Source organism: Prionailurus bengalensis, chromosome B1 (genome assembly GCF_016509475.1).
Source record: "Prionailurus bengalensis isolate Pbe53 chromosome B1, Fcat_Pben_1.1_paternal_pri, whole genome shotgun sequence".
Classification (NCBI taxonomy): domain Eukaryota; kingdom Metazoa; phylum Chordata; class Mammalia; order Carnivora; family Felidae; genus Prionailurus; species Prionailurus bengalensis.
Genome location: NC_057344.1, coordinates 161,755,792 through 161,783,611, shown reverse-complemented (window position 1 = coordinate 161,783,611; position 27,820 = coordinate 161,755,792). Strand labels below are relative to the sequence as shown.

The following is a 27,820-nucleotide window of genomic DNA, read 5'->3' as shown; positions in this document are numbered from 1 at the left end:
CGAACCCGCGCAGTTGCCCGAGCCGGACGCGCGGAGCCGCGCGCTCCCCGGGAACCGAGCCCCGGAACCACGACCACTAACGGAACCAGCCCACGGGCGGCGGCCGCCGCTCGGACTGCGGACCGCGGCGCGCGGGCCGGCAGGGCGGGGGTTCCCCGGAGGAGCTGGCCGCCCCGGCGCCCCATTGGGCGCCGCTCCAAACGTGCCCGAGTTGTGACAGGAATAAAGTGGGTCACAAGGCCTAGCGGGTCCCCAGCGAAAGCCCTCTCTGCACCGCGTCTCCGGCTTTCCCGGCCGCCCTGCCGCTGGAATCGGCCCCAGCCCCGGGGCGCGCTCTAGCCACCTGGCCCCACCGTGCACCCCAATCCCGCCCCTGCCCCGCAGGTAACCCCAGCAGCCCAGAGGGCCCCTCAGCTAGGGTGCGACTCCACCCCAACTCCCGGGAAAAGGCACACTAGGGCGATAAGCAAAACTTGGGCTTTAGCTCCCGCCTTCCCCTCCCTTGGCCGCCGCCCCCCCCCCGGCCACACACACACACACACACACACACACACACACGCACACACACACCGCCCCCCGCTCCCTCCCCTTCCCCGCGCTCTCACCGTGTAGCTTGCGGCGGCTCCGGCTTCTTCCCTCCCCCACCCTGGAGTCTGGCTGCGGTGACTCGGAACCACTAACCCGGCAGCGTCCAGGAGACACCGCGGCTCCAGCACAAGCAGCACCTGGGGTTGTGAGTAGCGCCCCCCACCCACCTCCAAAAAATTCACCGCTACTGCCGCCCGCTCCTCCCCCTCCCTTCTCCTCCCCTCCTCCACCGGCACTAGGAGCACGCATGCGCCGCCGAGGCAAGCCTACCGACGGACTTCAGGCCCCGGGCCCACCCGGTGGGACGCCACTCACCAAGAGCGCGCACGCGTCGGCGGCCAGATTTCCTTCGCGCTCTCACTCTCGGGGGTTTCCTTTTTAAGCCGGTAGCCGCAAACCTAGTCTGTGATTGCGCTCCCTGCCAGCGCATGCGTCGTCAGTGACCCTCGCGGGCTCCGACCGCCGGCGCTCGGAGTTTGCCCCTCCCCTCACTCTCCCTTTCCCCGGCGCAACTCGGTGCGCATGCGACTTGCCCCGTTAGGCAGCGCCGAGCCGCGGAGGGGATCCCGGGCGCCGAGGAGACTCCGGCTCCCTTGAGCCGTGCGTCTGCGCCGTCCGCGGAGGGAGACCGGTATTTCCTCGGCGCCCCCTACTCCGCACTCGTTACTGGAAAGCTGGGGAGGCGGGGCCTGGTCGGATCCGGGGAATCGTTGGCATTAGGTCCGGGCGGCTTTGGCTTTCGCCTATGGCAGGGAGCGAGGAGGTGGAGGGAGAGCTTCTTGCTGGATGAGGCATCCGGCGGTGCAAAAGGAGACCCTCTCCCTTTTAAAAAGCAAATCACTTTGCCAACAACGCCAGGGAAGATTTTCCGGGTGTTGGCAGGCGGAAGGCTTTTTTCATTCACCAGCGGCATCACTCGTGTTTCCTCTCTTGGGGCTGGGAGAGGTTGTTTGCGAAGGTGGATGGACATCCAGAGACATCTTTTTCTTCTCTCTGGAAGGAGCAAGGCTTGTGTTTCTTATTGGTGGGTGGGCCTGCGGAGACCGGATATGCGCCAGTGGCTGGAGGAGGGAGGTAAAAGAAGGTCAAGATGTGTTCCTTCGGAGTTTTTCACCTGGCCTTAAAAACCTGGTGACAGTATAATGGCAGATAAGGGATGAAGCAGTGAGGATACACCAGGACCTAATCTGCACGGCTTCCCTTATTAGAAAAGCATGTGAATACTTCCTACTTACTTTAGGGGAAATTCTTCCATTGATGCTTATAACACACTTGGTCCATATGGGAAAGCACGTTTCAGTAGTTGTCAATGATTGGAAAAGAAGTCTTTACAGCCCTAATTCGTAGTATTTTTCATGTTTTAGTGAATGTCTTTTGGATTTACAATAGAAACCATCTTCTTGTTTCAAAATTGCTCTCTTCAAGGTAACATTCATCTCAGTAAGCATTTATGATTCTTGCAGAAAAAGAAAAAGAACATCAAAATTGGGGAACTTACCCTGATCCTTCACCTGAGGATTTTATTTTATTTTTTTTAATTTTTTTTTTTAACATTTATTTATTTTTGAGACAGAGAGAGACAGAGCATGAACAGGGGAGGGTCAGAGAGAGGGAGACACAGAATCTGAAACAGGCTCCAGGCTCTGAGCTGTCAGCACAGAGCCCGACGCGGGGCTCGAACTCACAGCCCTCACGGACTGCGAGATCATGACCTGAGCTGAAGTCGGCCGCTTAACCGACTGAGCCACCCAGGCGCCCCTCACCTGAGGATTTTAACCACTCCATCATATAGCAGACATTTTTGCCTGTTAAATATTCATTTTCTATTCCAATAATTCCTCTTGGAGAACTATTCACTCAGTCCATTATGGCTGGGGCAGTGAAGGAAGGAAGGAAGGAAGCCAGTGAAGGAAGCATATTTCAGTTGATCTTCTGCCTTAGGCTGGAGTTACCAAGTAGGGTGCTCTCTCTGCCAATGGATTTAAATCTGGAAAAATGAAGGCCTGAAGCCATCTTTCCACTCATGGATTATTCTAAGAAAGAAGGCAACGTGGAAAAAAGCGGATTCAAAGATGGAGATTTGGCCTTGTTAGCATTTAATGCCCTGAACCCAACGTGGGCCAGATAACTGGAAATTTCAGTTAAATTAGTTCTTTCATGTGTCTGTTTTATTGCTTAAACTAGTGAGAGGTTTTCTGTCACTTGCTATCATGAATCCTAAAGGATGCTGGTAGTAGGAGAGCAGGCAAGGTTAATAATATGGATAAGGTAGGTTGCAGCCAGACCAGAGGGTTTGCATGCTTCCCCTATGACATGGATGTTTATATTCTAGAGAAAGTGATCCCTCCTCAGATTCTACCTCATCTAGAACTCCTATCTTCAAAACACCTTTGCCCTTTTAATGGTTCCATTATACTCTTAGTCACTAGTATCAAATCACGTTCATCTTTGACTCCTTCCTCTCTCATTTTCTGTATTTAATCATTTACCAAGACCAATTGATAATCCTCTGTTTTTTTCTGCTCAGTCCTCTGCCACTGCTTGAACATTTCCCCAGTTCAGTTCACAGTTTATCTGTTCTCCCCATATTCTCTCCAAGAAGAAAACTGAATCAGATATTTCTAATAACTTTTCCAACTTCTAGATTCTACTTTTCCCTAAGAAAAATCCTGCTTCATAGTTTCACAGATCCTAAACAACAATTTATGTAATTTAAATATTCTGTTAATTCTTTGTCATATACCTTGCTGTTACTTAAACAGCATTTCCAGCACCCTTTCCAACTGATTCTCCTAGTTGATGTCTTGATAGAGACAATATAATTTAGTTGTTAAGAGTACAAAATTGGAAACTAAAACTGCTGGATTGAAATCCCAACCCACCACTTAATATCTACATGACTTTGAGCAAGTTATTTCTCTGTTCTTCACATTCCTCATCTGTAAAATGAGGATAGTAGCAAACCTGTCTCATGGGATAATTGAGATACAGAAAATAGATGTAAGGGTGTGTGTGTGTGTAATAGTACCTGGTACATAAGAGATCCCACGTAAGCGTTGGCTATTACAAATGATATTCCTTCTGTATGATTCTTACATCTCTTGCTCAAGTCCTCCCCCTAGTTCTTGGGTCCCATCAGTTACAAAGTCCTGTCTATCCTTTCATTGGCATTCCTAGTTTCACCACCATAGTTTAAGGTAAACTGGAACACAGGAAATTTAAGATATGCATAATAGGGAATATAAGAAAAGTTTGTGGCATTTTTTTAAAAGAAATCTCCATGGGTTAGCCAATTTCTAATATTCTTTCTAGATCCTTTAAAATAGAAGGCAGTACAATAATATGAGGTGGTGATAATAGACTTTGTAGTCAAAGGTCTGGACTTAAATCCTGAACAGTTCTAAAGAGACATTGAACAAGTTAAGAGAATTTGTCTGAGCTTCAGAGCATTTATCTGTAAACATAGAAGAATAAGCATCTCAGAGAATTGTGATGATCAAATGTAAATTATAAACTGCTACATAAAGGTTTAGTAGTAAGGATGATGGTTTTAGATGTTTACAATTTGTTGCTGGAAACCTAGGAATGGTTGAAATGACTCATCAATTTTGTTTTTTTTTTTTTAATAGTAACTTTTTAAAAAATTAAAAAAAATTTTTTTTTGAGAGAGAGAAAGAGAGTGAGCAGGGGAGGGGCAGTGGGAGAGGGAGACACAATCCAAAGCAGGCTCTAGGCTCTGAGCTGTCAGCACAGAACCTGATGCAGGGCTCAAACTCACAAAACCTGAGATCATGACCTGAGCTGAAGTCGGATGCTTAACCAACTGAGCCACCCAGTTCAGCCGCCCCTGAAATGACTCATAAATTTGTAACTCCAGCCTACACCTCTCCTTTGGGCTCCATACACTTATGTCCAATTGCCTACCTGATGTCTCCTCTTGGGTATCTCAAATATCTTGCGTGCCCCCTTCAATCTGTTCTGTACAGAGCAGCATGAATATTCTTTTGGAAATAAGAATGAAATCGTATGCTCCTACTTGAAACCCTTTTGCTTCCCGTTCCATTCATACTCCTAATCATGGTCATAACACCCGGTTTGATCTAGCCCTTGCTATATCTCCAAACTTATGTTCTTCATTTTTTACTTTTCCCATAACACTCCCCACCTAGAAACTGCCTTTAGTTCCTTGCTAATCTCTCTCTGTTCTCAGGCTTTGGCACATGCTGTGCCCTTGCTTGGACTACCCTCCTACCTTTTCTCGTGGCTGGCTCCTCCTCAGTCTTCATGTCTCAAAAATCTAACTACCCTATTTAAGTAGGTCTCCTATGTCTCACCTCCTCCCTCCCCCACAGAGTACCCACAGTTACCGTCTATTGTTGTGCCCACTCTTTCCTCAATGATACTTATTAAGTTACATGTATGTTTGACTTTTGTTTTTAACTAACAACTCCACCACTACATGGTACTATGAACTATGTGCTTTCTCCACCACTGAATTTGGAGCATCTATTTCAGTGCCTGAGGTGAATGAATAAACAGATGAATGAATAAATGAGATAAAAGGAATAACATGCTAGTAATAAGTTTTTAGGATCTTCTTTATATCCTAGATTATGACGGCAGGCAGATTATAATGTTGTGAGGAACTAGCCTTAGGGGCACCTGGGTGGCTCAGTCAGTTAAGCGTCAGACTCTTAATTTCAGCTCAGGTCACAATTTCACAGTTTGTGAGATTGAGACCCACGTCAGGCTCTGTGCTGACAGCATGGAGCCTGCTTGGGATTCTTTGTCCTTCTCTCTCTGCCCCTCCCCTGCACATGCACGCTCTCTCTCCCTCTCAAAAATAAATAAAAATAAATTAAAAAAAAAAAGAATTAGCCTTCATAATGTTAATAATGTGTTTTAAAGTACAAAGGGGAGATAAACTGAAATCAAGTAATGAAATTGATAACAACTCTTAATGACCAAAAATGTGGAGAAAGAGTTCAAGAATGCACTCAAGATGTCTTAAAGGGGTTTGCTGTCCAACTGCTCAATCACCTAAGGATCTCGTTAAAATAAAACTTCCAATTTGGTTAGTCTGGGATGGGGCCTGAGATTCTGCACTTCTAACTAGCCTCCAGGAATGCTGCAAATTCCAGGACCACACTTTGACAAACAAGGCACTGTAAAGTAGGGGAAGGGAATTTCAACAGAGCATGGTTGGCAGGCAGGAAGGAATAGAGAAAAATATTAGGTTGGGGTATATGCAATACCTATTTTTTTTGTAGGTCCAAAACTGTTGGATGTTGGCAATTAAAAAAATAAAATAAAAATCCACTCAATAAAATGGGAAACAATTATAAATAATTTATCCACCTTCTGACAAACATTTTATACCTTACTTAAATGAGAATGTAAATGAAATAGCATATGGACGTAGTACTGACCTGGGATGGCCGCCATGAGTACTTGCCAGAAGAATGTGTGGGTGTGGGTGTGGGCATGTGCACATCGTTTGAAAAAGACTGTGACTGGAATCACAACCAGCCACTTAAAACATGCTATAATTTTATGATTTTTACAAATATGAAAGCCTTCATGAACTGTTTTTGTGGAAAAAAAACTTACTGCCACCTGGTGGATTTGAGTTAAGATCTTATTAAAAGGGAAATCTATCTTTTTAATTCAGGTATCTTAAATACTACTAATACTTCTTCTATTAATTTTAACTTAAAGAAAATAGATAAATATGTATTTACTATACAAAAAAAGATTACATTTAGGAGGACTTTTTGCATTTGGTTTTAACTGGAGATACGATAATGTTCATATTTATATGCATTACATAGTGTTAAAATTACATTTTAACTTTATAATATGGCTTTTCATTCACACAACTATTATCCTAATTAAAAATGTATCCATGAATTTGTTAAAGAGAATTGCAGCAGTTGGGTCAGTATAGGTAATTATTTCTGTTACATGTGTGCACAATGTTACAAAAAAAACCACGCACACAAAAAAAAACCCATTGTGTGCAACCCTCAACTTTCCCTCCCTTCATCCCAAGATGTATGTTTTTTCAAAAGCCCTTCTGAGCTACCTCAGAAGAAAGGGATCTCCCTGATCCTTTGCAAAATTAGATCATTTGATTTTATTCTACCTGTTAACCCAATTCAAATCTGTATTTACCTTTCCTCCCACTTCCTCATTCTCTGAGCCTCTGTGATTCCTACTTCCTCCACCCCCAAGAGCAGCAGACTCTTTTCTTGACTCCGTGTTAAACTGTCTCAATTCTTACCAATTTATTTTTGTAATTTAATCATTCAAACTTAGCCTAGATTGTCTCACAAACATCAGTGAACATCCACAATCAGAATGATGGGTCCTTAATACAAAGTAGAATAATAAAATCTGTCATTGAACATTGTATTCTGAATTTACCACTCTTTTCTCTGAAAATGCTGTTCATTATTAAGCCAAGATAAAACATCCTGTAAGTCTTCTGCAATGTCCTAATATTATATATTTTTCCATGATGAATTCTTCTGTGATTACTATTAAAACATAGGCAAGTCTCACATATATTTTTCTCATTTCTCCTCATTTAGAAACTTTACTTATCATCTGATAAGTAAAGTTCTACTGATTCTATCATCTATCAGTGAGAGTACTTAGTAATTTTCTAACTTTGTAACAGAACTATTAAAAACAATAATCATGAGTGGAGATGTTTCTTATGTACTTTTCAGAATCCTTAAATTGCGTTTTTCTATTGAGTGGTTAATTTTTTTTTAATTTTTTTTTTAGTGTTTATTTATTTTTGAGAGAGAGAGAGACAGACAGACAGAGGGCAAGCAAGGGAGGGGCAGAGAGAGAAGGAGACACAGAATCGGAAGCCGGCTCCAGGATCTGAGCTGTCAGCACAGAGCCTGATGTGGGGCTTGAACCCACAAACTGTGAGATCATGGCCTAAGCTGGAGTCAGACACTTAACCGACTGAGCCATTCAGGAGCACAAGTGGTTAATTTTTTTAACAGCTAAGAGATCTCAAAGAAAAAGTATATAGTTACAAATTTAAGTATTTTCACTCAAGGCCCCTAAGTAATAAACTTTAAAATCTCTCAATGTAGGGGTGCCTGGCTGGCTTAGTAGAGCATGTGACTCTTGATATCAGGGTCTGAGTTCAAGCCCCACACTGGGTGTAGAGCCTACTTAAAAAATATTTAATAATAAAAATTTAAAAATAAAAATAAAAGCTATTGATGTAATTGAAATGAAATTTAAGGTCATCTTTCATTATTTTTATTCATAGGCCTCTTTGGGGGTAAGCAACACAGAGGACTTGTGGGTCAAAAAAAGGATAAACCACAGGGTCCAGTACAAATTCTGGTTTTGTTGGAGGCAATAAATTCTGAAATACCTGAAAGTTTTTGAAATGATATATAAGCTATAATTCTAATATAAAAATAAAACAAATCTATAAATTTTCTGATCTCTATAAAGGCATTGACAAAACAGTATATAGATACTTTGAAGCTATTTATTAAATATTTCTATTTGGTATCATCATTATCACTGCTTGAACTATTAGTGTCATCATAAAGAGAAGTGTTTCTAATTGAAGATACCATGACATCTACAATGCCTTTTTTGGGGTTTTCTTCTAAATCAGTCTGTATCGCTCCAACTTCTGCTAGTTTCCATTCAAGTTCTGCAATAAATAACCCATCATTAAATCAGATAAAAATCTTGGAAAATAAAAAGAATTTCTCATCTATATGAAACAGTAGTTGATGCTAATAAAAAATTAATATGTATATTTAGATACATTTAGAACTGAGTGACTGTGAAAGGACTACAATATCAAAATACACATTGGATACAGCAAAGTTATACTTAAAGGGAGAAATTACGCCTAAGATGTTTATTTTGTTGTATTATGTTTATTGACTTAAAATAAGTGGCTTAAAATTTTAAATCAAGAAGCTAGGAAAAGAACAATAAAGTAACCCCCCCCCAAAAAAAAACTGAAAGAGGAATATAATGAAGACTTTAGCAAAAGTAGAAAAAAAATCAGTATATGTGACCAACAAAATCAAACGCTGGTTCTTTGAAGAAACTAATAGACATACCTCAGGCAAAAATGACCACAAAAGGGAAAAAAATAAATTCATATAAAGAATTTACATGGGACATGGTCAGGGTAAAGATTCTAATATGGCTACGAGACTATGAAAAACTTATGCCAACACATTTGAAAACTTTAATGGAAAAATTTTAATAAAAATATGAATACCAAAAATATATCTGAGAGAAACCAAAAGAATTTAACTGATAGCCAAAAACCCCAATCCCTGAAAATTCATCATTTTGTTAAATTTATTCCTAAGTACTGTATAGACAAACAAAATATTTATGAAGCAAATAATATAACACACTCTTGAGGAAAATTATAAAATATGTTACAAAATGTGATATATATATCTGTGAGGAAAATTACAAAAACCATAAAGGACCAAAATAAATGATGAGATCTATCTCATTCATGGGTAGGAACATTCACTGTTATTGGATATCAAGTCTCCCAACAATCTATAAATATGATTCTAATAATCAACAGAATTTTTCACATAAGTTGACTAATTCCAACATCTACATGAAATTTTGAAAAAGACTTGCCCTACTAGAGACAACTAGGTTGTTATAAAGCTATAGTAATAAACATAGTGCTGTGTTGAGACAAATAGTAGAGGTGTATTAGAGACTTCAGAAATACATTGAAGCATTTTGGGAACCATGAAAAATGACATTAGGAAACATTAAAAATCAGTGGAGAAAACACCTCACATATATTAGAATGGTACTATGCAAAACACACACACACACACACACACACACACACAGAAAACAACAGATGTTGGCAAGGATGTGGATGAATTGGAACTCCTCTGCCCTGTTGGTGGCAGTGTAAGATGGGGCAGCCACTGTGCAAAACACTATGCTATTTCTCAAAAACTTAAAATAGAATTACTATATAATCCAGCAATTCAACTTCTGAATAAATACCCAAAAGAATTGAAGGCAGGGACTAGAACAGATTATTTTTGTACATTTACATTCATAGCAGCATGATTCATAATGGCCAAAGAGTAGAAGCAACCCAAGTGCCCATGGACAGATGAATGGATAAACAAAACGTGGTCTAAACATAAAATGGAATATTATTCAGCCTTAAAAAGGAAGGAAATTCTGACAAATGCTGTAATATGAATGAACCTTAAGGACATTATGCTAAGTGAAATAAGCCAGTCACAAAGGGACAAATACTGTATCATTCATTTATATGAGGTACTGAGAGTAGCCAAATTCATAGAATCAGAAAGTGGACGGTGGTTGCCAAGACTAGAGGAAAAGGGAAATGAAGGGGGCTGTTGTTCAGTGGGTATAGAGTTGCAGTTATGCAAGATAAAAAGTTCTAGAGATGGATGATGGTAATGGTTGCACAACAGTGTGAATGTACTTAATGACACTGAACTATATACCTAAAAATGGCTCAATAAATAAGTCCTGGGGATGTAATGTACAGCATAGTAACTACAATTAATAATACTGTATTGTATATTTTAAAAATTGTTAAGATAAATGGATACATTTCATGTTATGTGCATTTTACAATGATTTTTAAAAAATGTTTATACACACACAAAAAAACCCCCCAAAAAACAAAAAAACACAGATGAGATAACATACTACTCATGATAGTGATTGCCTCCAGGGAGACAGGGAGGAGAATGGGACTAGGAATGAAAATCTAGGTAACTTCCACTATATCTATAATGTTTATTTGAGCAACAAAGAAACAACTCAAGCAAACATGAATAAATGTTCACATTTGTTATTTTTGGCAGTAATTGATTACATGAATGTTTACTATATTGTTTGTACTCTTATGTATTAATTTCTTTTATTTTTTTTAACATTTATTTATTTTTTTTTAATTTTTTTTTCAACGTTTATTTTTTGGGACAGAGAGAGACAGAGCATGAACGGGCGAGGGGCAGAGAGAGAGGGAGACACAGAATCGGAAACAGGCTCCAGGCTCTGAGCCATCAGCCCAGAGCCCGACGCGGGGCTCGAACTCACGGACCGCGAGATCGTGACCTGGCTGATGTCGGACGCTTAACCGACTGCGCCACCCAGGCGCCCCTAACATTTATTTATTTTTGAGAGATAGTACAAGGAGGGAGACACAGAATCCAAAGCAGGGCTCCAGACTCTGAGCTGTCAGCGCAGAGCCCGATGCAGGGCTCAAACTCACAAACTGTGAGATCATGACCTGAGCCGAAGTTGGTGGCCCAACCAACTGAGCCACCCAGGTGCCCCTGTATTAATTTCTTTCAAATTAAAGGGATAAGGTCCAATGACTTTAACATGATGGTGTGAGAAAAAGATTTTAATAAAATAGAATTAAAGCAGTTCTAAGAAATGACTAGATATGGCCTTAGAAGTAGGTTAGGAAGTGGGTGCCTGGGTGGCTCAGTCAGTTAAGCATCGGACTTTGGCTCAGGTCATGATCTCATGATCTGTGAGCTGCAGCCCTGCGTCAGGTTCTCAGGGCCTGGAGCCTGTTTCAGATTCTGTGTCTCCCTCTTTCTCTGCCCCTCTCCTGCTCATGCTCTGTCTCTCTCTCAAAAAAATAAAACATTTTTTAAAAGTAGGTTAGGAAATAAAAATTCTTAAAGAAGATAAAATTATAAAGTATTGTGCTGTGTACAATGGAAAAGAAAATAAAGGGAATTGATTAACAAAATTGGATAGTATGTGCATAAGTGAAAAATACATTAAGAAAATACGCTACAGAAATTTTGTAGAGAAGAGGAAGACAAGATTATGAGTTGGTCCAAAATCACACAATGAGCAAAATGGAAATCTAGGAAAACCACGAAGGAATAGGGCATGGAAGGAAGAATAAAGAATGGTGGGGTATTTTGGGTATAGGGAAGGAGTATGAGACAAAGAATAAAGGCACAAATGAGTGAGGTATGTCTGTGGTAGTGACTGAAGACCAGCCTGGCTGGAACAGAAACTAGAAAGCACTGGAGAAATATAGCTGGATAGGTGGGCTGAAATGCTCAAGCAGAAGATTTTGTATTTTTAACTGATTTGACACAAGGACCTATTAAGGACTTAAGCAAGTGGATGTTATAACAAGAGTATTATTGAGGAAAATTAATCTGGAGACATAGAAGAAGACACCAGAAGCTAGAGGAAAAAAACCTTATGTTTTATGAAAATAAACTTTCATGTTACTTGTTAATTTGTGGAAGTTTTCACCTGTTTTTAATAAACATTTTAAAACTAATATCATTACCTTCTAGCTTGAGATTTATCCCTCCACATTCTATAATTCCAATGAATTTGCCTTCTATCTGACCGTTTTTATAAACAAAAATTGTTGGTAAACAATTGTCATGGTAGTGTTGAATACAACTATTCACGATGGCTTTAACAAATTTCGTTTCTGGAAACTTTCTTGCTAGAAGACTAAGATGCTGGTTAACCAACAAACACATTGGGATGCTAAAAAGAAAAATAATACACAATATCTTTAAAAACAGACTACTTATCTCAATCTAATGAAGTAAGTGAAACATCTTCATGACAAAAATATAGCTTTGGATATTCTTTTAATGTAACAGCATATCAACTTTAATTCTCTACTATTACCTTTAATGAGTATGAACCAACTGCAAAGTCCTCCCATATTAATTACAAACACAATTACAGCCTGGGAGTGAAGCTTGCTGCCATGGGAATTTGATGCCTAACTAAGGCTAACCACATGTGACTTAGCATCAATTTAATCAAGCCAGTTCCTACTTTATAGGACCCAGGGGGGGAAAAAAAAGCACACTTCTAGGGAATCCTTGGCAATTCTAAGTTTAAACAAGAAGTTCCAACTCTTTTGACCACCTTAGGCTTATTTCCACAGGAGATTATCACATCCAAACTGTCTTATCTCAAACTTCCTTGAATTTCTTGACTCGAACATAACTTCACCCACACTTTTCTTTGACATCCCACTCCATGCAGCATGCTGTTCCCTATTATCCAGAACTATTCCCTATCAGATATTTAAGGGGCACCTGGCTGGCTCAGTCAGAAGATCATGCGACTCTTAATCTTGGGGTTGTGAGTTGAAGCCCCACCTTGGGTATAGAGATTACTAAAAATAAATAAATTTTCCAAAAACATTGATTGGAACTGTAACCAGAACCTGCAATTCTTCTAGCTCTATCACTTCACTCCCATTATACCCACTCTTCAGCCTCTTTTCTCTATCACTCACAGCTTTATCAAACTGTTTCAGAGTTACTCCTTTACTTTATCCCATATGCCTTCCATTTCCTGTGGGACCTTTCTCTGCTTGTTATTCTGCCCTCTTTTTTCCTGTTTGTTTTTTTTTTTCAGTCTTCTCCACTTTCTTTTTTTTTCTTCTTCTTAATCTATTTTGAGAGAGAGGGAGAGCGAGAGAGTTGGAGAGGGGCAGAGAGAGAGGAAGAGAGAGAGAATCCCAAGCAGGCTCTGTACTGTCAGCGCAGAGCCCAACTCAGGGTTCAAACTCATGAACTGAGATCATGACCTGAGCCGAAACCAAGAGTTGGATGCTTAACCTACTGAGCCACCCAGGCACCCCCAGTCTTCTCCACTTTCTATAAATATATTCAAGTTACTAATTTTTTTTTAGACTTCCTTACAACTCTGTCTTCTTCAGATGGCTATTCTCTCTCCTTTTCATAGTCCAAATAAAAAAGAAAATAATCATCTCTATGCCCTGTTCACTTCCTTTCTTGAAAGGTTCTCCTTTTTTGGCTTTTGTGATAACACTTTCTATTAATTTCCTTTTTACTTCTTTAATTTCCTTCTTCTGTCTATGCCTCAAATGTAGGTATTCTTCCTGGACCCTCTTCTCATACTAGACACATTCACTGTACAATCTTACCATTCTGATAGCACTGATGAATTGCATCTCCCCTCCTCTTTCAAAGAAAAAAAAACATGCTATATATGTATATATTATACATTTCTTCTGTATTTTCTCAGTTTAGCACTCAAGCCAAAAGCCTCTTTTCTCTACACGATCTAACCAGTAATCAAGTCAGGTTGCTTCTACCTCCTTATACCTATCCTCTCCTCTTTCTCTCCATTACTTTATTCCTTTCCTTTCTTATCTGAGCTACATCAGATTATGCTAAATAGTCTGTTTCCAGGCTTGGTTCCCCAAATTCATCCTTGACCCTGCTGACAAAGTGAGCTCAGCATGAAAATCTCATCATGTAACAACTGCCCTTCCCTCTAGCTTACCTCCATGGCTCCTCACTGCCTTTAGAATAAAGTCTGGGCTCCTCCGTGTAGCTTTCAAGGTTCTCAGTGGTCTCCCCAGAATTCTGCTTTGCCTCCTACCATTACTTAAAACCCTCCAAAGTAAGATACTGTATCTTATTTCTGTATCCTTCTTCAAGCTGTACCTCTATCTAATACACCCCATTCATCCTGTTTACTTCCTCCTTGGGGAATCTTATTTTTTGAGGCCAAGACCAAGAGTTACACACTCTATAGAAAGTTCCACACGTCCCTCTTTGCAAGGATAAATCTTACTACTCCCTCTTCAGTACTTTTATTCTACTATGTATAGAATTCAATTCTAGCACGTAGACCTTATTATGTTTAATTGTCTTTCTCTACTATATTGAAATTTCTTTAATGACAGACAGATGTCTTAACATGCCTTTTGCATCTCCAGCATCTACAAAATCCTCAGACATCCTCTTAATACTAGACAATGTTGTATATCAATTTATAGAGCAAGAAACAAAGCTAAGAAAAACAAATTAAATGTATTATACATTTAATTTACATTTCAGAATATATAACATCATTCATTTTGATAATTATAACCTGCTACAAATCTAGATCCTGCTTTATTTTAGTGGGTGGCCTACTTTAATATTAGAAAAGTATGTACTGCCTAATTTAATTATCAGTTTTCCACACAAAGCAAGAACACAAATTGACTTTATAAGTTTCAGTTTTTCTCAAATAGGTGAAATGCACCCACTAAATTAGATATCTAATTCAAAGGGATTTTTATCATTCCTGTCAGAATGAGAGCTGAGTCGGTATAGCAGACTTATGGGGTATGTGATATGAATGGTAGAAGGCAGGTGGACATTGATGGTGATAGTGAAAAGTGTGGAATTAGAAAAGTATGGTGTTGGGGCACCTGGGTGGCTCAGTCGGTTAAGCATCCGACTTTGGCTCAGGTCACGATCTCACGGTGCGTGAGTTCGAGCCCCGCGTCGGGCTCTGGGCTGATGGCTCAGAGCCTGGAGCCTGCTTCCGATTCTGTGTCTCCCTCTCTCTCTGCCCCTCCCCCGTTCATGCTCTGTCTCTCTCTGTCTCAAAAATAAATAAAAACGTTACAAAAAAAAAAAAAAAGGAAAGTATGGTGTCATAGATTATGGCGCAGGGAGAAAGTGCTTGTCTGAAGACAATTCTGACAGCAAATGGTAAGGGAATAAATTTGGTGTTGGAATTCAAGGGCCAGAATTTAACCCCAGAAGAGCTATAAAATATAAGGGAGACCTCTGACATTAGCACATGAATTAAAGGCCTTTTTATGGTCTTCACGTTTTAAAATATGTGTTTGGCATAGGAATGATGTAGAAGCCCAAAAATTATAATTTGGGCACAGGTGTAAGAATGGATAAAATCAGAATCAAGGTTGACCAAGCAGCTCAGCTACTAGGCTTACTGGCCCAGGGTGAGTTAGCTTCCCCTAAGGGGACACTAAGCAAGCTGAGCCTTCACTTCGATGAAGAGTTGGCCCAGTTCCATAAATTTAATAGCAAAAAGACATTAAAATTATAGAACTTAGGAACCCAGTTAAAAAACAAGCTCTTATGTTCCTATAAAATTTATAGAAGGTAGCTAGAAGTACAAATATGTTTAACAGTTATATTCCACTTCACAAGATGAAATTATGAGTAAATCCATTAAGTTAAAAACTAGACTTTTCTAAGGACTATTTGTAATATAAATAATTTTTTTCTGTTTTATAAATTTTATTATAGGGGCGCCTGGGTGGCTCAGGTCATGATCTCACGGTTGTGAGATTGAGTTCCACATCAGACTCTGTGCTGGGCATAGGGCCTGCTTTTGGGATTCTCTCTCTCTCCCTCTCTCTGTGCTCCTCCCCTACTCATGTGCTTGCTCTCTCTCTCTCTGTCAAATAAAAATAAAATATAGAGAGATTAATTTGATTATAGATTAATTTTCTTAAAATGTATGTTCTATAGCAACACATGAATACATTTTCTTAGTGTCAAGAAAAAAAAATATTTTATGTAACTATCTTAGATTGAGTGCCCTCTGAGGTCACAAACACTTAAAATATTATTTTAAGGGGCGCCTGGGTGGTTCAGTCAGTTGAATGCTAGACTTCAGCTCAGGTCATGGTCTCACAGTTCGTGGGTTCAAGCCCTGAGTCAGGCTCTGTGCTGACAGCCTGGAGCCAGCTTCAGATTCTGTGTCTCCCTCTCTCTCTCTTCCCCTTCTCAGCTCGCTCTCTCTCTCTCTCTCTCAAAAATAAATAAATGTTACAAAAATTTTTTAAATATTATTTTAAAAAGATGCTTATCCTTTGAGTCCATCAAAGTTATATGATAGTTTGAAACAGCCTAGCTGAAACTATAACACATCAATCTCTTGCATGAATTTTTGAAAATTATTTGTGAAATTTAATTAATGTATCCAGAAATAACTGTTAAAGTAAATAATTTTATGCCATGGTATGGGCATTCAGAACCAACATCTATTCTGTGTCTCAGAAAAGATATTTAGTAAGCTCTTTGTATATAACACTTCTCACGCACAGATCCCATTATTGTAAATGTCTGTGTTTCTCATATTTATGCGTGAGAAATCAAAATCAGATAAGTAGTACAAAATCAGATAATGCGAAAGATTCTTTTTAAGGCCTTAAACTACTCAAAAATTAATTACCAAGCATTTTAGTTACAATAACAGTCATGTCTTCTTTTATGGAGCCTGGTGTCCTCTCAAAATTCGTGTGAGGAACTGGTGAGCTGGTAAACAGCAGGGCCCTAATCTGCATCAATTGCTCTGTACAGAGTTTCTCTGAGGACCTGGAGAAAAAAATCTTTTATTCAGAGAATGGATGAAAACAATGAGGGCAATTGGCATCACCTATGTTCCTGGACTGGCTTGGCACCCAGGCAGAGTTGCTGGGACCTAACTCTAGAGAGATTTGTGAAACTCTGGGAGCTTGCAGGATCTCTGTGACACAGAGTTGGGGAATGGGCCACTCTACCCAATTATCATATACCAGGCTGGTAAGGCCTGGGGACACTTGGGTTAAACTTAGTACAAGTAGGCACTATAAATTAACTGCTTGGGGAGTAGAGGTGAGTACGAGGGAATTGTTCTATTAAAAGAGACTTCAGAGACATGATATATCCAAATATACTGCATGATCCTTAACTGGATCCTTTGTCGATTATTATTAATTTTGGAATTATAACTAATTTTGTTAGGTGAGAAAACAGTATTGTGGTCATATAGAGAAATGCCCTTATATTTTGAAGATGCATGCTGAAGTACTCAGGAGTAAAGCTTCACGCTGTGTGTAATTTAGTTTGAAATGATCCTGCAGATAGGTACACAGGCATATACCCACATACAGACAAAAAGATACAAAAATGGCAAAATGTTCATTTTCAAATCTACCTGGCTGGCATTTAGGGTATTCATTTTATCATTCTTTCTACTTTTCAGTATGTTTGAAATTTTCCATAATAAGCTAACAAAAAAATAACTGCCAGAGAATGTCATTTTTCTTTTTCTTTCTTTCTCTTTCTTTCTTTCTTTCTTTCTTTTTTCTTTTTCTGAGAGAAAGTGTGCATGCATGGAGGAGGGGCAGAGAGAAAGGGAGAGAGAGAGAATCTTAAGCAGGCTCCATGCTCAATGTGGAGCTAGACGGGGGGGGGGGGGGGGGGGGGGGGGGGGGGGGGGGGGGGGGGGGGGGGGGGGGGGGGGTGCTTGATATGGGACTCAATCCCATGACCATGAGATCATGAATTGAACCAAAATCAAGAGTTGGATGCTTAACTGACTGAGCCACCCAGGTGCCCCTCTTTTTGTCTTTTTAATTCATTTACTTATTTAAGTAGTTTCCATACCCAAAGTGGGACTTAAACTCACAACTCCGGAGATCAAGAGTTGCATGTTCTTCTAACTGAGCCAGCCAGGTGCCCTGAAAGAGTGTTATTCTTTTAAGAAGTGCCACAAATTCTTTAAATGAGACATGAAAACATAGTAAAATATCTAATTTAATCCCTGAAGCCAATTACTCCATTTGTATATTAAGTACACATTAAAAAGGAAGCCACAAGGCCCAAGGTGGAGTCACTTGCCCCCAAGACAGCAAACAAATACTTATTGCAGTTTCGACCTCTCCAGAAGTGGAATTTAATCAATCTGGAATTTTCTGGTTAGTACCAAATGAGGTAATCTGTTACATGGTCTCTCCATTCCCCAAAGGAAGATGAGGTGATCCATCTAATAAGAACACCTCTGTATTCCCCCTAAGAGAAACAATCCTTCCTTTTCTTTTACTAATAACTTCCTGTCCGCCCTCCTTCCTATAAAAGCCTTCCATTTTGTACAACTCTTTGGAGCTCCCCTCTACATTTGTTCTAGATAGGATGCTGCCTGATTCATTAATTGTTTAATGAAGTCAATTAGATCTTCAATTTTACTTGATTTTTACTTGAATTTTGTTTTTTAACATTATGTGTATATATATATATATACACATACATACATATACATATATACACATACATATGTATGTGTATATATACATATGTATAATTTTTCTTTTCTTCAGTGATCTTTGTCATATGCCTTATAAAGCCTCAAAACCAGACATAAATATCTTAAAACATTAGTATATTAACATTTTATAGAAATACTATGGTAATTACCTTGATCTGTATAAATGAATTATAACTGACACATCTTTTTCTGCATTTGTGACTTCATTCACATACTGATTTCCAGAAATTTCTCTTAATTCCCCAAATTTTTGTTTTATCTTAAGAGCTTTCCATTCCTGTAACCGCTTTTCTCTAATTAAAAAAATAAAATGAAATTACATAAGAAAATTGTTATAGTCTTCAGGTCATTCCTATACACAGAAACAATTTAGGGCAATGAATGTCATGCTAGTACGTATCAAACACTTTAAAGAATGTTAGAATAACTATTAATGCTCTTATAATTCCAATTCCTCTTTTCATACGGGTATTTGTGTTATGAATATTGCAAAGAGGAGTTAGCTATTGACTTTTAAATTTATTTTTATTTAAGGCTAGGTCTTTTTTTTTTTTTTTTTTTTAAATTTTTTTTTTTTCAACGTTTATTTATTTTTGGGACAGAGAGAGACAGAGCATGAACGGGGGAGGGGCAGAGAGAGAGGGAGACACAGAATCGGAAACAGGCTCCAGGCTCCGAGCCATCAGCCCAGAGCCCGACGCGGGGCTCGAACTCACGGACCGCGAGATCGTGACCTGGCTGAAGTCGGACGCTTAACCGACTACGCCACCCAGGCGCCCCTTAAGGCTAGGTCTTAATTATAGCTATAGAGGGCATTGAGCCAACAAATTCTCATACATACACAGGTTAAATACTAAGGAAGCATATACATAATAATAATAGCTAACATTTATTGAGTGCTTACTATGTTGCCAGGCACTGTTTTAAGTGCACTACATTAACTAATTTAACTTTATCAAGTTAGTACTATTCTCACCCTGTTTACATGCTCTTAACTATCATGCTGAGCTGAACTTTGGTCCAAAGCCTTTGCGAACACGTGTAATTACTTGTTATAACTTTATTGCAGGTAGAGAGGTGGTAGAGAAGGGTGATCACTCTAAGACTAAACTGGGTTTAAATGCCAACTCCTACTTATGAGCAGCATAAGCTCAGGCAAGTCATTTAATCACTCTAAACTTCAGTTCTGCAACTGCAAATGGGAATAATATTAATACTTATTTACACAGGATTGTTGGGGATTAAATGAGACAACATATGTAGATTTCTTAGGATGGTGCCTAGCACACAATGAGTATTCAATAAATACCCATAGAGGACCTTGAAACTAGTTATTCACCCATAGAGGACCTTGAAACTTTGTTTAAAAACTTTCTCAAAATTTGCATGTTTTGATTTAGTTGTGGAACACTTGGATCCAGAGTTTCCAACACACCTACAAGTTTCTTAAAGGTTACTGATTTCATACCTCTAAGTTATCTGGGAGTACACACTCCTTTCTTTCTCTGTGTATCAACTAGATTTTCTTATTTTGTGTATAATGAAAAAAAAATTTTTTTAAGTAATCTCCATGTCCAACATGGAGCTTGAACTCACAACTCCAAGATCAAGAGTCACATACTGTACTGATTGAGCCCACCAGGCCTTTTATTTTCTTATTTTCTGTATTGATGCTCTGGCATCTGGGACCTTGCTGATCCTGGAGGGACTGCCTCTCCCAGGGCTGGGTAATTTCTAAAGATAGCAAATACTCACTGCAGAGCACATTTCTTCAAAGCAAACCAACTAATTCAGAGCCCAATCCTTCAACCACCTCCTTTATTGGCCTGAGGCACTATTCCTATTCCCTAATCTTTCCTGGCCCAGGAATCAGACAACTAGAGGCAGCCTCTACAGCCCAGAGCCTGCCAAAATTATTCAACTAGCCAATCATACATCTGCTCACCCTGCTTAGCTTACCTTTCCCACAGAAATCACAATGAAGAGTTATGTCCATACTATCCCCTCACTCCTTCTGCCTCTTAACCAACTCTGATGCTTCCCTGTATGGCCTTGCATTGTAGGGCATGCCCACTACTCTTGAGAACTGAGTAATAAACTATCTTCACCATGACAATTATCTCCTGTTCTGTTGGCATGGCCAAACCTAAATCCTGGGTATATTTTAGAACATTCTGTCTTTATTGCATGTGTTAGAACCATATCAGGTAAAACCACTCACTTTACATAACAAGTAGATCAAGCAAAATGAAGCCTAGAGAAGAATGCCAAGAACAGGAATTCAAATCTAGGGCCTTCTCACAACTTTCAAACTGAAATCCTTCAATTTTCCCTGTACTGGCTCAGATATTCAGAACTTACAGTTACTCCAAAAATCTTTTGGGAGCCCAGTTTTGTTTGCACTGAGTATTTAGCATCACTATCATTAACTTCCCTCAATTTGATCTCACTGGCTTATATCTGCCAAAAATTTCAAAAAGTTTTTGTTCCAGTGATGGCACCATGCCCTACTTAATGGTGTGACTATCTTCCTCCTCTACTTCTGCACCTTCTCCTCCTCATTTTTCTTTGCAATTCAGTAGAATTACACACCTGGGTTGGTTTTGCCATCAGAAAGGGATATAGTGTTCAACGGCCTCATTTTTCTTTCTCCTTTCTTCTTTTTCTTTTCTTTTCTTTCTTTCTTTTCTTTCTTCTTCCTTCCTTCCTTTTCTTTTCTTTTCTTTCTTCTTTCTTTCTTTATTTGTTTCTTTCTTTCTTTCCAATGGCCTGCATTTTTCACCTAACAATTATCAGTTGGGATTTACTCACAAAAACAGAAAGCAGCAGAAAGCTTAATCTGGGGGATTAAGTATTTTACACACCACTCAGTATAAAGATGAAGACTCTAGGCTTGGCTACCAAGAATGACTTCCAAAACAACACTCAAAACTGGTCTGCCAAAGGAATGAATAGCTTTCCCTGCTGCAATCCAGAAACTGGGGAATCTGGAACTACTATTTCAATTGTGTTCTACTATCAACCTACACTGGGGATCAGAAAACCACTACAACAATTATTGTCTCTAGGGACGTACCTTCTTTGCAAAGACTAGAAGAAAGAAGGTACATCTGATGAAGGAGTATTATCTAAAATATACAAAGAACCCTAAAACCTCAACAGTCAGAAAACAAACAACCTGATTCAAAAATGGGCCAAAGACCTGAACAGGCAACTCACCAAAAAATAATATTGATGATAAATAAGCATATTAAAAGATACTCCACATCTACGTCATCAAGGAAATGCAAATTGAAACAAGAGAGAACAACATATGTTTAAATGGCCAAAATCTACAACACTGACACCAAATGATTGAGAAGATGTGGAGCAACAGGAACTCTCATTCATTGCTGGTTGGAATACAAAATGGTCACCTTTTGGAAGATGGTTTGGAGGTTTCTTATATAATTAAACAAACTCTTACCATACGATCCTGCTGTCATGCTCCTTGGTATTTGCCCAAAAGAGTGAAAACTATGTCTACACAAAAACTTACACGTGGGTGTTTATAGCAGCTTTAAAATAATTTATCATAGCCCAAACTTGGAAGTAACTCAGATATCCTTAAGTAAGTGAATGGATAAACTGTGGTGTATCCAGATAACGTAGTATTATTCAGTGCTAAAAAGAAATGAGCTCTCAAGCCATGAAAAGACATGGAAGAAACTTAAATGCATATTACAAGTGAAAGAAGCCAATCTGGGAAGGCTACAAACTATGACCCCAACTATATGACAATCTGGAAAGGCAAGGTATGGAGACAATAAAAAAATCAGCAGTTGCCAGAGATTTGCAATGGGGAGGGGACAAATAGGCAGACTACAGAGAATTTTTAGGGTAGTGAAAATACTTTGTATGATACCATAATGATGGATACATCATTATGCACTTGTCCAAACTTATAGAAAATACAACACTAAAAATGGACTGTATTGTATGAACACTGTAGACTTCGGGTGATTCTGATGTATTGATGTAGGTTCATCAATTATAGCAAATCTATCATTCTGGTGGGAGATGTTGATAATGCTGGAGACTATGCATTTGCTGGGGCAGGGGGTATATTGGAATCTCTATACCTTCCACTCATTTTGCTGTGAATGTAAAACTGCTTTTATAATTCTTAAAATTTTTGTTTTGTTTTGGCTTTAAATGAGGAATTTGCTTTATATCACCACTATCAGGATGACTACAGAATTTTCCCTTGTTAATAACAACTTTTGAAAGGATACAGGTTCCTTTTTCCTTAGATCCAAAGTGACAACTGAGATATGAAAATAACGTGGCACAAACCGGTGGCAATTAAACTTGGACTTTTGATATGGAATATGCAAGTGAAAGAACTTGCACATGTAGTATCTCTCTTTCATCTCTGTGGCAGAAACTGGCTGGTCATTGGTATAGCTTTCTCTTCCAGGGCTCACAGGAAGACTACATTTGCCAGCTTCCTTTGTGGTTAGATTAGGCCCAGGAGACTGGATTATGTCCAGTAGATCAAGAGTGAAAGTGAAATATGCATTTCTGTGACTCACCCCTGCAATGTCCCATGCTGTCTTTCACACTGTCTCCCTAGTCCACAAGCCGGAGGGAAAGGATGCTGACATGATGTGGCCCTAATGAAAAGAGCCCAGATCCCTAGTCATCACCAGAGAAGAGTCACTGAAGTAACTCTTCAGAGTAACAGAAGAGTCACTGAAGTTCCTGAGTAAGGAACTTTCCTGTGTGAAACCACTGTGAATTTGAAGTTGCATGTTACAGAAGCATTAATTATGTCAATAAATTCTGCTGACATAAATGATTACATTAGTAGGATTGCCATCATTGAACAATCCTTGCATTCTTTGAATAAATTCTAATTATTCACCATATATAATGATTTTAATATGCTATTTTATTTGTCAATATTGTATTTAAGATTTTTGCATCTATGTTTCAAAAGTGAGATTGGACTAAAGCAATGTTTTCCAAGTTAAGGCATGTGGACATCCTGTATGAGAATCACTTAGGTATAGCAGGTTCCAAAGATTGACATATTCCTGAGATCCCAACCCAAATTTACTGATTATTACCTCTTCATTCTGATCTCAGGAATGTGTATTTCAAACTATATTATGGACAGTTATCAAAATATACAAAGGTAAAGAGACCCCAGAAGCATGCATCTTCCATCAATTATTTCTATTCATGGCCAATCTCTACATCTTACATCTTTACCCTGTTAACTTCCCATCTCACGGGCTATTCTGAAGTAAATATAAGACATCATGTAATTTCATCTGTAAATATTTCATTATGTATCTCCAAAAGATGAGGATACTTTAAAAAATTTAATTCACATAGCACAATCACACTTAAAACAATAATTCCTTAATATAGTCATATAATGTTCAAATAATCCTATTCTAAAATACATAAAATATACATAAAATTTACCATGCTAACCATGTAAGTGTTCAACGGCATTGAGTATTGTCTCCATTTTTTAAAGTTTGTTTACTCAAATGAGGATCCAAATTAGATTTATACATATGGTTATTATATCTCTAAAATCTAATTTAATCCAGATTCTTTCCATCTACTTTTTTCCCCTGGCAATTTCTTTATCCAAGGTAAGTATTGTTTGTCCAAGGTTTGTCCAAGGTTTCCCACAGTCTGAATTTTGCTAGTTGCATTGTCATAAGGTCGATTCACATGAGAAATATAAATTTTTATTAACAATGTTGGGTGGTTATTTTTCCCAACCAACCTGAGTCATGAGTTTTATTTCCTTTCTGTATGAACCTTGTCTGATTGTGACAATCAGTGTTATATTATCAATAAATATAACCGTGTTTTATGCAACAAATTAGTAAACTCTATCTTTATAAAAACAGAGATTATCTGTGCCTTGAAAGTAGAGAAAAATCAGCTAGAGAACAAATTTTAGGAATCCGTTTATCTTCTCACTAATGTTTTTCCATCTCTTATTGAGTCAATTTTGGAAATTTATATTTTCATCAAAAAATCATATTTTTAAATGATGCAAATGATCATATATCAAATATTCTCCTGGCCTGGCTTCTTTCATTTAGTATAATGCTTTTGAATTTTACCAAAGTTACTATGTGTATCACTAGTTTGCTTTCGATTCCTACAGAGTAGTATTCCATTATGTGAATACACTACAATTTGTTTATTCACTCACTTCATATGTATTCATCGCATCAATGGACTTTTACGTTGTTTTGTTTTTAGCTATTATGAACATTCATGTACAATTCTTTGTATTGACATAGATCTTCCATTCCCTCAGAAATGTGATTGCTGGGTTATATGTTAAATGTATATGTAACTTTGTATGAAATTGCCAAACTGCTTTCCAGAGTGATCATATGAATATTTCAGTTCCTCCATGATCTTTACATTTTAATTGTAATATAATTCATATATAAGCATACCTTGAAGGTTTTGTGAGTTCTATTCCAGACCATTGCAATAAAGTGAAACTCACGATAAAGTGCGTCAAACGGATTTTCTGGTTTCCCAGCGTGTATAAAAGTTATGTTTAGGGGCGCCTGGGTGGCGCAGTCAGTTGAGCGTTCGACTTCAGCCAGGTCACCATCTCACAGTCCGTGAGTTCAAGCCCCGCGTCACGCTCTGGGCTGATGGCTCGGAGCCTGGAGCCTGTTGCGATTCTGTGTCTCCCTCTCTCTCTGCCCCTCCCCCGTTCATGCTCTGTCTCTCTCTGTCCCAAAAATAAATTAAAAACGTTGAAAAAAAATTTTAAAGTTATGTTTACACTATGCTGTAGTCCATTAAGAGCACAATATCGTTATGTCTAAAAAATATACATACCTTCACAAAATAAAAATAAATAGCAAATAAACACATTATTCCTTTAAAAAATGCTAACCATCATCTGAGCTTTCAGAGAGTCATAATCACTGATGACAGATTACCATGACAAATATAATAATAATAAAAAAGCTTGAAATATTGTGAGAATACCAAAGTGTGACAATCATGAAGTGAACAAATGCGGTAGAAAAATGGCACCAATAGACTTGCTCAAGGCAGGGCTGCCACAAGCTTCCAATGCATAAAAAAGACTATCTGCAAAGTGCAATAAAGTGAAGTGCAATAAAGTGAGGCATGCATGTATAATAAAATTCAACTATAAAAAAATATGGGACGCCTGGGTGGCTCAGTTGGTTTAAACGTTCCACTCTTGATTTCGGCTCAGGTCATGAACTCACAGTCATGAGATTGAGTCCCACGCCAGGGTCCGTGCTGGGCACAGGGCCTGCTTAAGATCCTCTCTTCCCCTCTCTCTGCCCATCCCTGACTCACTCTCTTTCTCTAAATAGATAAATAAATAAATAAATAAATAAAGTAAAAAGAAAATGAAAAACAAAATCCAACTATTTGAAGTGTACAATTCAGTCATTTTTAAAACATTCACAAAGTTATACATCCATTACCACTATTTAATCCTAGAATATTTTTATTGCTCCAAAGTTATTCCTTATTCCCCCATCTGCACTTATTCCCATCACAGGCCATGGTAATTAATAATTTCTGTCTCTATGAATTTTCCTATCCTGGACATTTCATATAAGTGGGATCATATAAAATACGGCCTTCTGTTACTGGCTTCTTTCACTTAGCATAATATTTTAAAGGCTCAATTGTATTGTATCATAGATCAGTACCACATTTCTTTAAATGGCTGGTAATGTTCCATTGTCTGATATACTATAATTTGTTTATCCTCTCCCCAGTTGATAGATATTCACATTTTGTACTTTTTGGCTGTTTTGAATAGTGCTATGAACATTCATATACATATTTTATGTTTTCAGTTTTCTTGGATATATACACATCCAAGTGGAATTGTGAATCATATGGTAATTCTATATTTAACATCTGAGGAAATTCCAGACTGTTTTTCAAAGCAGTGCACCATTTTACATTCCCACCAGCAACGTACGAGGGTTCCAATTTCTCCACATGCTCACCAACTTTTATTGTCTGTCTTCTTTACTATAACCACCCTAGTGGGAAAGAAATGGAATCTCATGTTTTTGATTTGCATTTTCCTAATGACTAAGTTGATCATCTTTTCATGTACTTACTTTCCATTTGTATACCTGCATTGGAGAAATGTCTATTCAAGTCCTTTGCATGTTTTTAAATTGAGTTGTCTTTTGTTGCTGAGTTTTAGGAATTTTTTATATATTCTGGTTAGTAATCCTATATCATATATTTATACATATGATTTGCAAATATTTTCTCCCATTCTGTGGGTTATTTTTTCATTCTCTTGATAGTGTCCTTTGTACAAAAGTGTAAAATTTTGATAAAGTCCAGTTTATCTATTTTTTCTTTCGTTGCTGTGCTTTTGGTGTCATATCCAAGAAATCATTGCCAAATCCAATGTCATGGATGTTTCCCCTTATGTTTTCCCCATAAGTTTTAGTTCTTATATTTAGGTCTTTGATCCATTTTCTGTTATTTGTTGCTTATGATATGAGGTAGGAGTCCAACTTATTCTTCTCCATGTAGAAATCTAGTTTTCCCAGTGCCATTTGTTGAAAAGATTGAATGGTCTTGGCACCTTGTTGAAAATCATTTGACTATATATGTGAGGGTTTCTTTCTGGGCTCTCTATTCTATTCTAGTGATCTGTATGTCTCTTCTTATGTCATTACTACATTGTTTTGATTACTGTCACTTTGTAGTAAGTTTCAAAATCTGGAAGTATGAGTCCTCCAATTTTGTTCTTTCTCAAGATGTCTTTGGTTTTCCGGACATGGGTTGTGTTTCTTTGTATTCATTCTGCCAATATCTGCCTTTAATTGGAGATCAATTAATTTAAAATCCATTTACATTTAAACTATGTAATGTAACTGTCTGACATGAAGTTTTTTGACTGTACTGTAAGTGCCTGACGTTGACCTTTTGGTTGCTGAGGAGTCCATTTCAAAAGACATCCATCTTGAAAAACACAGTGCCAGCTGTATGACACAGCTACTAGCAAAACAACCAGATAAGGAATTAGGCTGCCCCCCCATGAGGACCCCTTTCAGAAACCCCTGGGTAAACTAGACTGCTTGAATGACCAGCTTCTCCTTTCCCATGTCCTAATTCCAGCTCTTATGCACTAAATTAGCCAATAAAGAGTAAACCTGTGAAACCTAAACACCCCACCATTGGACCCTAGTAAAGGCAGAGCCCCAGCTCTGTACTCTTTCTCCCTAATAATCTGGCTATGTGGCCTTTAGGCATGCCATGTAGCTTCCAGCAC

General features: G+C 38.5%; 2 protein-coding genes across 5 annotated transcripts in view; both read right to left on the bottom strand.

Moving 5' to 3' along the window:
- CLOCK (clock circadian regulator) overlaps positions 1-1,081 on the bottom strand; it is a 132,429-nt gene extending 131,348 nt beyond the window's left edge. For 2 of the 4 annotated variants that reach the window (XM_043572608.1, XM_043572611.1), the window contains exon 1: positions 904-1,081. The gene's annotated coding sequence lies outside the window, so the exon portion shown is untranslated. Of the gene's footprint in view, positions 1-605 lie in introns of all 4 variants that reach the window. The other 2 variants (XM_043572610.1, XM_043572609.1) reach the window with 2 other exon arrangements.
- Positions 1,082-8,099: 7,018 nt separating this feature from the next.
- Positions 8,100-27,820, bottom strand: part of PDCL2 (phosducin like 2) — a 36,393-nt gene continuing 16,672 nt past the window's right edge. The window contains exons 4-6 of the mRNA XM_043572614.1: positions 18,642-18,785; positions 11,945-12,153; positions 8,100-8,284 (exon numbers count right to left, since the gene is read on the bottom strand). Coding sequence (XP_043428549.1) covers positions 8,127-8,284; positions 11,945-12,153; positions 18,642-18,785 — 511 coding nt within the window. The 3' untranslated portion in view covers positions 8,100-8,126. The remainder of the gene's footprint in view (positions 8,285-11,944; positions 12,154-18,641; positions 18,786-27,820) is intronic.